The sequence below is a fragment of the Piliocolobus tephrosceles genome, chromosome X, assembly GCF_002776525.5.
Source record: "Piliocolobus tephrosceles isolate RC106 chromosome X, ASM277652v3, whole genome shotgun sequence".
Lineage (NCBI taxonomy): Eukaryota > Metazoa > Chordata > Mammalia > Primates > Cercopithecidae > Piliocolobus > Piliocolobus tephrosceles.
The window spans coordinates 70,416,374-70,428,450 of record NC_045455.1 but is presented as its reverse complement, the minus strand read 5'-3'; the positions used below and the strand labels follow the sequence as shown (position 1 = coordinate 70,428,450).

At 42.4% G+C, this 12,077-nt stretch overlaps 1 protein-coding gene across 2 annotated transcripts in view; it reads left to right on the top strand.

The window, feature by feature from the left end:
* Positions 1–12,077, top strand: part of LRCH1 (leucine rich repeats and calponin homology domain containing 1) — a 208,425-nt gene that overhangs the window by 143,758 nt on the left and 52,590 nt on the right. For both annotated transcript variants that reach the window (XM_023187294.1, XM_023187295.3), the window contains exons 8-11: positions 3,137–3,242; positions 5,487–5,611; positions 9,865–9,932; positions 11,970–12,056. In XM_023187294.1, coding sequence (XP_023043062.1) covers positions 3,137–3,242; positions 5,487–5,611; positions 9,865–9,932; positions 11,970–12,056 — 386 coding nt within the window. The remainder of the gene's footprint in view (positions 1–3,136; positions 3,243–5,486; positions 5,612–9,864; positions 9,933–11,969; positions 12,057–12,077) is intronic.

The following is a 12,077-nucleotide window of genomic DNA, read 5'->3' as shown; positions in this document are numbered from 1 at the left end:
AACAGACACATGAAAAAATGCTCATCATCACTCGCCATCAGAGAAATGCAAATCAAAACCACAATGAGATACCATCTCACACCAGTTAGAATGGCAATCATTAAAAAATCAGGAAACAACAGGTGTTGGAGAGGATGTGGAGAAATAGGAACACTTTTACACTGTTGGTGGGATTGTAAACTAGTTCAACCATTATGGAATACAGTATGGCAATTCCTCAAAGATCTAGAACTAGATGTACCATATGACCCAGCCATCCCACTACTGAGTATATACCCAAAGGATTATAAATTATTCTACTACAAAGACACATGCACACGTATGTTTATTGCGGCACTATTCACAATAGCAAAGACTTGGAATCAACCCAAATGTCCATCAGTGACAGACTGGATTAAGAAAATGTGGCACATATACACCATGGAATACTATGCAGCCATAAAAAAGGATGAGTTTGCGTCCTTTGTAGGGACATGGATGCAGCTGGAAACCATCATTCTTAGCAAACTATCACAAGAAGAGAAAACCAAACACCGCATGTTCTCACTCACAGGTGGGAACTGAACAATGAGCTCACTTGGACTCGGGAAGGGGAACATCACACACTGGGGCCTATCATGGGGAGGGGGGAGGGGGGAGGGATTGCATTGGGGAGTTATACCTGATATAAATGATGAATTGATGGGTGCTGACGAGTTGATGGGTGCAGCACACCAACATGGCACATATATACATACGTAATACACCTGCACGTTATGCACATGTACCCTAGAACTTAAAGTATAATAAAAAAAAAAAAAAAGAACTTCATTATCCTTTTATTCTCACTTAAGCATAAGTAGGATGCTAATATCATTCTAAAAGGAGTCCAAGGATTTATTCAATGCCTTTTAATTAGATGCATATCTTTGGAATTTTGCTAAGTTTTTAAGATGAGAGGTGGGTAGGTCGGGCATGGTGGCTCAAGCCTGTAATCCCAGCACTTTGGGAGGTCAAGACAGGCGGATCACGAGGTCAGGAGATCGATACCATCCTGGCTCACACAGTGAAACCCCATCTCTACTAAAAAATACAAAAAACTAGCTGGGCGAGGTGGCGGGCGCCTGTAGTCCCAGCTACTCAGGAGGCGGAGGCAGGAGAATGGCGTAAACCCAGGAGGCGGAGCTTGCAGTGAGCTGAGATCCGGCCACTGCGCTCCAGACTGGGCGACAGAGCGAGACTCCGTCTCAAAAAAAAAAAAAAAAAAAAAAAAGGATGTGAGGTGGGTAGAAAGAGAAAGGAATACAGAAAAGATTGTATTCAACAGGATAAAATGCACACATCTTCCCATTGGCCTTTCCTTGTCTTACATTACAGCCTCCTTTCCTAAGTACACATCCAAGAAATTTATTTTTTAGAATGATAAGCATTCTGAATTATCTTACATAGCTTCCTATTTTCACTTGCTTTGGCAAAGATTTTACCATCTATGGTGGTGATGTTATTTCCCATTTAGATCACATTTTGGGGTTCAGGGATCACACCTTGTTCTTTTTCTTTGGCTGCTGTCATTGATTGATTTAGCATTTGTCACTGAGAAATTAAAAACATCTTTTTATCAAGATAAACAGGAAAGAAAGTGTGGAGCTCTATGAATATTTGTTGAATGAATGAAATGCATGCCTGATTTCTGCCAGTTTCTAAACAATCTGTACATGTGTCCAAAAGTAAACAAGGACAGACTCTGAAAACCATACCTCAGGAATTTAGGAGCAAGCCATAATCTCCTGAAATGTGTTCTATGGAGGTTCCTGATTTTTGAGTTTGGAAAGCTGTTCCTTAAGTAGCAACAGTAAAATGGAAACAGAGGAAAATAAACCAGGCTCCATATTTCAGAATCATAGGTTTTCTGAATAAACGTCATCAGCTACTGTGGGAAAGGAAACCCTCAGAGAAAACTAATCCAATTATGAAGCCAAAGCTTTACTCCAAAAATCACACAGAGCAGTTCTTTTTAACTACTACAGTTCTTTAGCACTTTTATATATGTGATGCAGCTTCCTCAGCCTAAAATAGAGAAATAAGACAGGCACCTGTTTTAGTTCATTCTTGTGTTGCTATAAAGAAATACCGGAGGGTCGGTAATTTATAAAGAAAAGAGGTTTGGTTGGCTCACAGTTCTTCAGGCTGTACAGAGAGCATGTGACCAGAAACTGCTTCTGGCAAGGGCCTCAGAAGTCAGGGTGAAGGGAGTGCCTCCTGTCACATGATGACAGCCGGAGCAAGAGAGCAGCATGGTTGGGGGAGATGCCATGCACTATTTTTTTTTTTTTGGACGGAGTCTTGCTCTCTTGCCAGGCTGGAGTGCAGTAGCGTGATCTCGCCTCACTGCAATCTCTGCCTCCTGGGTTCAAGCGATTCTCCTGTCTCAGCCTCCCAAGTAGCTAGGACTATAGGTGCACGCCACCATGCCCAGCTAATTTTTGTATTTTTAGTAGAGATGGGGTTTCACCATGTTGGCCGGAATGGTCTCGATTTCTTGACCTTGTGATCCACTGGCCTCAGCCTCCCAAAGTGCTGGTACTACAGGCATGAGCCACTGCACCTGGCCGGTGCCATGCACTGTTAAACAACCGGATCTCACATGAATGCATAGCAAGAGCAGCACAGGCCCTTCCTGAGGTATCCACCCCCATGACCCAAAGACCTCCCACCAGGCCCCACCTCCAGCATTGGGGATCACATTTCAACGTGAGATTTGGAGGGGACATACATCCAAACCATATAGCAGTACCTGACAAGATTTCAGCTTAAAGCAGAAGAGAACACAGAGAAGGCCGTAAGTGTTGGCTCCATTAATTTTCACAATGCGAACACACCCGTGTAACCAGCTGCCAGTTCAACAAACAGAACTTTACCAGCACCCTAGAAAGCCCCACCCCGACCCCAAGAACAACTTCTATTCTAATTTTAAATACCATGGATTAGTTTTGCATTTTTTTGAACTTACATAAGTGGAATTGACCTTTGTATCTGGCAACTTACATTCAATATGATGTTTGTGAGAATCACAGGATGTTGTTTTATTACATAGCATTCCCCATATCTACATTGATAACACTTCTCTTGAGTTAAACAGTGCACTGTATCTTTTTAGCCTTCTGACGAAGACACTGTTAGCCTCAATGTGCCAATGTCGAATATCATGGAAGAAGAACAGATCATCAAGGAGGACTCGTGCCACCACCTTAGCCCCGTTAAAGGTCTGAGAATGAAAATGTGGAGAGAGTGCTTGCTTTTCAGTTTCAAATGTTATATTTAAAATAACCTGTGCACAGATAGGGCAGTGATAATCTTTCTAGAGTATTTCCTATGTACCAGGCACTGTGTTCATCTGGGAAGTTGATCTCATTTAAAATTGAAAAGTCTAAGATGGATACTCTAATCATCTCCATTTTATAGGTGAGAAAACCAAGGCTTAGGGAGTTTAAGTAACTTGCCATTGGTCACACAGCTGATGTGTGTGTAGTCTACTTACTACAGTATATAGTAGAACTAGTCTCATTCTGAAGACTTAGATAAAATTCTTTTTTTTCTTTTTTTTTGACACGGGGTCTCACTCTGTCACCCAGGCTGGAGTGCAGTGGCGTGATCTTGGCTCACCACAACCTCTGCCTCCCGGGTTCAAGCGGTCCTCCTGCCTCAGCCTCCTGAGTAGCTGGGGTTATAGGCACCTGCCACCACGCTCGGCTAATTTTTAAAATCCATTCTTGGAAAGAAAATATTGATGTGATAGATATATTAGTTAGGAAAACTCTAGCTGCTGTAAAATAGAAGATTCCCAAATCTCCGTGGCTCAACACAGTCCAAATTAAGTTCAGATGGAGTTAGTGATCGACAGACAACTCCCCTCTGAGTGTTGATTTAAGGACCCAAGCTCCTTTCATACCATGACTCCGTCTTTAACACAGGGCTTCCAAAACTTGCGTGTCCATCTGTTTTAAACCAGAAGAGGAGCATGGAGGTTTGCTCATGGGAGGTTTTTATGGACTGGGCCTGGAAGGAGTGCCCATCACTGATAAGCTAGACTTCATCCCATGGCCACATCGCACTGCATGTGAGGGTGGGAAATGTAGTTGAGGTGTGTGTTCAAAAAGCTACCTGACTTTGGCCCAGTCAGGTGACCTTGATTCCCTTACCTGTAAATGAGATGATTGGATTAGGTAATATCAAAGGTCCGGTGTAGCTCGAAAATTCTGTGGCTCTTTAATAGTCATCAAATGACCACTAAACACTGTATCTTGTGTGCCTTTAAGATCCTTTTAAGACATTTCATATCTTGGTTAGAAGCCCTCATTGGGTAACATTATGGCAATTTTTTTGATTGCCCCTGTTTCCCAGTGACTTTTAAGGAAAATACAAACATTTAGTTTTACTCATTTGTGGACTATATCACAAATGTATGAATAGTGTAGAACTGGATTAATATACAGATCTGCTCATAAATGTTGGAATATGCTCTTATGAGTGATAGAAAGAGCTGTTTAAGTTCACTCAAACCTTAGTGTTTGCTTTCACTTCTTATGCTTAGGTTTTTAAGTTTAGCATTTCCATTTACCTGAGATTATCGTGGGAACCTTATGTTGTCTAAAAACATAGCTGTATGCTTTATATACAAATATAACTGCCACTTTATTAATTCATATAAACTTAGTAATATTATGCACCACAGGAGGTGGTATTTTAGGCGCATTTTTCAAATAAAAGGATTACATAATTTGTTACCAGTGGGTCTTCCACCTCTCGTCTAGATTGGGTATTACATTGGTTCAGAGTGTTAAAGGGTGGCCCAGTATGGTTATTTTTCATCTTCAGAACAGTTGGAAGACATCTGCAGGGTGTTCCTTTTGTGTCCCCACCTCCCCTGGAACACATTCTAGGTGGATGTGCCCCATCTGGGCATGCTGTCACCTCTGTGTGGCCCTTCTCGTAGACATTTCTTTTGCTGTTATGATTTGGAGCTCTTGCCTAGTTCCCCTCCCACTTTCTTCCTTGAGATTATTTGCTGCTTAAGGACAGGAGTCAGATTTGGCTGATTTTTTAATCCCTAAAATGTTTAGCATAATACCTGCCATTTGGTAGCTGCTCGATATTTGTTGGATTTTAAATATGAAATACATAGTCACGTATTACTGAGGGCAAAAAAGCCCTCTTTTATACTTTCTTTTCTCCATTCCTTAAAAAGTAAGAGAAAATCTTATTTTTCTCATAGGGAACTAAGCCCAGAGAGGCCTTGACTTTTTAAGTTCAGTTTGGGGCTTTCTGGGGTTATTTTACTTTTATCTTTTCCTCCCTGCAGGGAAGAGAAAACTTGAGTTTTTCGTATACCTTCTTCATGGGGAACACAGAAGACTTGTAGTGACTAGATGATATTTGAAGATCAGCTGTGTTTTGCTCTTCTGTTCAAGAAGTCATGCTTTCTGTCTGTCTCTATATTTTCCTAACAGGGGAATTTCATCAGGAATTTCAACCAGAGCCTTCCCTTTTGGGTGACAGCACCAACTCAGGAGAAGAAAGAGACCAGTTTACTGATAGAGCAGATGGTCTCCATTCGGAATTTATGAACTATAAGGCAAGATTTTCGGGATCAACTACATATTTTACTCATTTTCTTCTGTTTGGCACCTTACAATTTATGTTCAAGGTTGCCAATCCATCCCCTTCAACGTCCAGCTTGCTGCACCCTGTCTGAAGCCTTCCAAACATCTCAGCACTCAGCCTGTCTATTTGCTGATGTCCTGTGTGCCTCTCCATTTGTCTGTTTATGGATCTGATTTTCTTTCCGCTACTTAGTGCGTCGTACAAATTGGCAAACTCATTAGTGTGACCATTACCGTGCAGTAAAAGCTGAAATAGTTTCACATTCTTTTCAACATGTTCTAGGTAAATCCTTTTCTTGGGAGTATATTTATAGTGTAAAGACAGAAGTGGAGACTTTCAAAATTGAGAAATGAATGTCTTTCCTTCTTGGAAAGATCTCTCTGAGGACACTTATTCCTGAACTTTTGTAGGTGCCCTGAGGCATTGAAAGGGCAGGTGAAGTTGCCGAGTTGTCAGGAAAACCGTCATCTTAGTAGCAACACAGGGAGGACAGAAAAACTGGCGCTTCACTGAAGCGGATAGTGAAGGTTCCACTTCACAACATGAGTAGGTGCTTGGTATGTTTCTGTCAGCCCTTTTGGTTCAGGTTGTGGCGCCCAAGAATCATAAAGATTATTGTTTTTGTAAAATTCAGATTCGTTGTGACTCTGAGGTAACTTCTGAGTTATTATGCTGAAGCCAAGAATGGGATCCCTAAGTACTCATCCTTATTTTCTGAGCATTGTGTCCTGATGGCTGGAACCAGCCTAAATGAACATCTCTGGGCATCACCTTCAAGGAAATGGAGAGGAAAACGGCTGAATTTTACACTGTAGGAGACCTTGGTGTGCTCAGGACATGTTTATGGCCTGCAGATAAAAATGATGAACCTGACATATGTTTCTAGATTACAGAAGTTGTATAGAAGGATAAAACACAGAGCCTTAACTCTTTACTCTCTGTATTTAATGTCATTAATCCATACATCCTTGTTTTAAAATAGGTCACACCCCTTGCCTTGTTTCTGTCCCCTGTCTCCATTGACATTGCTTCATTTGAGCCTCATAGTTTCTCACTTTGATTACTTCAGCCACCACCCCACCCACTCCACTTCTTACCCAATGCTGCACCCCCTGCGCATGCATGCATGTGTGTACACACACACACACACACACACACACACACACACTCTCTCTCTCTCTGTTTATATTCTGCCACCAAACATTTTTCTAAAGTATAAATATAATGACATTCCTCTCAGGCCCCTGGTTCTACAAGGCTTCCCCAGCTTAGACCCTATCTCTCAGCTCTGTGGGACGATTCTTCCATGAAAATGTGAAAGTTGGAGTATATCAAGCATTCATCTTAAGTTAAGAATCTAAGGTAAAGATGGAAACCCTGAAGAATGTGTTAAGAAGATGTCCATGTTTAAGTTCTAGAGGAAACAAAGCGGTTAGTAAAAATAAAGCATATTGTTTCAGAAAAGCAAATTTCCCCGGATTCAGACATTTCAAGGACTTCGTGGAAATGGCTGCTGTACAGAATGGATCCTGTAGATGGAAACTAGAGGAGCAGATAGGAGTGTGTGGAAGTCAACTTGGCAAATGCTTTCTGGAAGATACTTGTCTTGGAAAATCAAAAGAAAAATGCTAATGATAAACAAACATCTACAACAAGTTAAGGAAAAATTGTGCATTGAAAATCAGGCCCATATTAGGCTCGATGTCCGTCAACTTTAAGTCTTTCAACCTGTGCTTGGCCTGGCACAGTGGCTCACACCTGTAATCCCCCACTTTGGGAGGCTGAGGCAGGATGATCACTTGAGCCCAGGAGTTCGAGACCAGCCTGGGTAACATACTAAGACTCCATCTCTACAAAAAACCAAAAACTAGCTGGATGTGGTGGTGTGCTCCTTGAGTCTCAGCTACTCGGGATGCTGAGGAGGGAAGATCACTTGAGCTTGGGAGAGTCAGTCTTCAGTGAGCCATGATTGCACCACTGCACTCCAACCTGGGTGAAAGAATGAGACCCTTTCTCAAATCCTGTTTTCTTTACGGAATAAGCATCTTAGACCTTTGCAACCACAGTCAGTTTTCATTATTCACAGCAGTTGTATTGTGTGACATCACTGTGCATATTGAATTATCCCATACTGAGCCATCACTCATTGGGGAAATAGAGGGCTGCGTTCCTGCAAGCCTCTGGTCACTACGTTTTTGTCAACCCATCAACACATAACCTTGATTTGTGTGTATTTCTGTTTAAAGATACCTTAGTTAATACATATTGTTTTGATGAACATTGCAACGATACCTTATTTAACATATATTGTTTGATGAACATTACAACCAGCAGCACTGTAACTCAGGCTGGAAGGAAGCTTGTCTAACACATGTATTGTCCTCTGTAAGGGACATCACAACATCACAGCTTCCTTGGGCTTCTGAACACGAGGCAGCCTTCAGCACTATGTTTGGAGCTATTTTAAAGTGAAATCACCAACAAAAAACACAACAGTGTGAAAACATGGCACTAACTAGACTGAAAAAGGACACTTATTTATAGTAAGAGAGCCGAAAGAAGAAGGCAGAGTGTCACCTTGTTCCACCTCATCTGGGAACATACATGTCCTGGGATTCAAATTTTTTACCACTCTGCAGATGTCTGCAGATGACCTCCAGAGCGCCACGAATACTGGTTTTGGGACTAAAAATACATGTTAGTGAACAGGCAAACTCACAAATGCAGAATCCACAGATAATGAGGATCAACTGTATAACCATTTAACTTAGCAAAAGCAACCCAGTAAGCCTATTTTGCCTAATGAAAAAAGAGACATTTTATACTCTTGGCTACTTACAGTTTTGAAACAAAAAATTAAAAAGAAATACCCATTGCTCCTATGGTTGAAACCCAACAAAACAAAATAAGAACATGTTGTCGTGGTCATTTCTGGTAGTATATTTTACCCATGAATTTTTCTGTCATTTGGAGTGTGGAGAGTGGCACAGTCATTTATGCATTGACTGTATTGTAGGTGAAAAGTGTAACCACCACAGAAAAAGTCCAAGTGTGTTCCCAGTCAGAGTCCAGCATTGGGCAGCTAGCCATGTCTTCGGGAAAAGTCTTGTCCTAACAACACATCTGGAGGACTGGCTAGTCCTGAGTTAGTTAATGATATGCCAGAATCTTGACACCAATAATGGTCCTTTTGGGCTGGTGTTCTCTCCTAGCCAGGAAAATGTGGCCCTGTTCAGGTTGGCTTTTGTTCTAGCCATCAGCTGGGTTAAAGCAGCATTTCTCTGTGTCAGAGATGAACGTGCAAGGAGGCCTGTGGAAGGCCTCACGGTGGGACTTGCTTTTCTAAATAGGCAGTGCCACTAGTGCCGCTTTGGGAAAAAGTGGGGTGACAGTGCAGGGAGAACATTTGAGAGAATTCTGGATGTTGTATACATGAAAACTATTAGATGCAATCGGAAGCACTTTTCTGTTAAGAATTTTATACTTTCTCTTTTCCCCACTGCACACATATGCATGCATACTCACACACACACATCCCTGCTGTCACAAACACTATAGTACATCTTCACAGGTGACCCACAAACCCGGGAGAGGGATCTCGCAATACAAGGAGGTGCTAAAAGGGCAACAGGAAATCCGGGGAAGCTTTAAATTTTCGATGATAAGTTAACAGATGCTGTGATCCTGGGCCACATTTTTTTAAATTAAAAAATGTTTAATTATGGGAAAGTACTTACAAAATGTACCACCTTAGCCATTTTTTAAATGTACGTGTAGTTCAGAGTCTATCTCCAGAACTTTTCTCATCTAGAGAACTGAGCCTGTATACCCTTTAAATAACAAGTCCCTCGTTCCCTCCTGGCAGCAAGCATTCTACTCTCTGTCTGGATGAATTTGATTACTATGTACACCTCATATAAGTGTAATCAGTACAGTATTTGTGTTTTTGTGACTGGCTTATTGCACATAGCATAATGTCCTCAAGGGTTATCTGTGTGTATGGCATGCGTGAGAACTTCCCCCTGTCTAAGGCCGAGTGACATTCTAGTGCATGTACATACTGGATTTTGTTTATCCATCCCTCTATAGATGACTGTTCGGCTTGTTGCCAGCTTTTGGCTGTTGTGAATAACACTGTTACAAACATGGGCTGGGCAGGTTTTGGCTCCTGACTACTGAGGAGTAGCCAGTGGTTTTCAGGAACCCTGTCTGTTTTGTCCACAGGCAAGGACAGAAGACTGTGAAGAGCTGTTACGGATAGAAGAGGATGTACACTGGCAAACCGAGGGCATGTGAGTACCAAGGCCTCGGTTATGAGCCATCATCACTCTAAAATCTACTTTGCAAGCAGACTGGCAGTTCTGTTGTGATAGAATTTTGACCTGCTTTTCTGTGGGCATGCTGATATTCTTACAGACAATATTGATAAGAAGTTGCCAGTTTTTCTCTGTCCGATGCTTTTTGTCATGATATTGGGCAGTACAAACCTCTTCCTTGGCCTTGAGTCTTACTTGTTTTGAGGCTCTGGGTAGTAATGTGATTCAGAGAATTAGCTAGAATTTCTAGATGGGAGGTTCTACTGTCCATACAATTGCCTGAAGAAGCCAACAGCTGGACCTGAAGTGACCTGTAGCTCTGATCTCCTTCTTTACCCCAAGTCATCCCCTTCGAGATCTGAGAACACCATAGACTTCTGGTCCCAAGACTTCCAACTGCCAGAGCTAGCATTTATTCAACATCATGTGCCAGACATTGTCCTAAATACTTCACAGGCCATAACTCATTTCATCTTTACAATACTCCCAACAGATAAGTTCTGTTCTTGTCCCCCAATTCACAGATGACAAAACTGAGGCACAGAGAGATTGATTATCTTGCTGCAAGGTCACAGAGGGCCAGCATTTGAACCCAAGGAATCTTGTACCAGACAGATAATCCTTCTACTCTACTGTGTATAAATATTTATTTAGCAGGATTTACAGGGGAGGGGGTGTGTGATCCCATTAGACAATGAACTGTGTCCAGGGAATTGAGTCTGGACTAGGTGGTATAGAGTGTAGTTTTTGTTCCCAGGATTTTTATTTCTATCATCTGGGAGGCAGGTGTGGACTCTCCATCATACCTTGTAGGGTTTTTCTTCTTAGTGAGGATTTATCCCATTGTTAACACTTTTCTCCTTACAGAAAGTCATTGACTTAGATTCTGTAGCAGGAAGGGCTTGCTGTGATCAAATTTCTCTTGCCCTTTAAAAACATTGGGAAGTTCCTCTCTGGTCACTGTGTGTATTGCCAGCTACTCACTGGATATGCCGCTGAGAGCCACGGAGGCCTAACTTGGTCATACAATCAGAGAAGCGTAGGGAAAGAGGCAGTTGTTTTTCAACTATGTAAAGTTTTGGAAACTCCATTGTCAATCTCATACCTAGTGCTTTCAACCCTGGCTGTAAACCGGGATTATCTGTAGAGCTTTATAAAATGCTGAACCCCTAGTCAGACCCACTTGGACGTATAGGGCCTGGCATGGTTTTTAAGCTCCACAGATGATTTTGCTGCATCTGGAGTTTGGACTGAGAACCACTGTCCCACACTGAAACCCTGTATGCATTAAAGTAATCAAACTGGTTGAACGGGAGTCGGAAGGCCCAGAAGTAGTACAGACTCGTCCAGCTGATCCCCCTCATGAACCCTCCGAGAACCCAGTAAAGCACAACTGTGAGAGCCTCTCATCTAGGCCATTGCCTGACTGTGCACAGGAGCCGTTAGGGGTGCACAGGCATAAACATCTTATGTGAGCTGCTTTGCAGCAGAGCTGGGCTTCCCCTACTCAGGGGCTCTTCCCACCACCCTCTGACTTCCCACCCTACAAGGTACAAACACATTTTCACCATAGCACTGAATCTGTCAAAATCATTTTTATATGTTAGATGGATTTTTGTAAGTTTGCTTTTTAAGACATTAGATGATATTCATGTTGTATTGATCATTTTCATTCTTTTTTCTTTCTTTTTTTTTGAGGCGGAGTCTCGCTCTGTCGCCCAGGCTGGAGTGCAGTGGCATGATCTTGGCTCACTGCAAGCTCCGCCTCCCGGGTTCACACCATTCTCCCGCCTCAGCCTCCCGAGTAGCTGGGGCTACAGGTGCCCACCACCACGCCCAGCTAATTTTTTGTAATTTTAGTAGAGACAGGGTTTCACCGTGTTAGCCAGGATGGTCTCGATCTCCTGACCTTGTGTTCCGCCTGCCTCAGCCTCCCAAAGTGCTGGGATTACAGGTGTGAGCCACCATGCCTGGCCGATCATTTTCATTCTTATGCTTGGTTTCATGTTACAGAATAAGTTCATCCAAAGATCAGGACATGGATATAGCAATGATCGAGCAGCTGAGAGAAGCAGTAGATTTGCTGCAAGATCCCAATGGGTATGTATGTCTCCTCGGTCC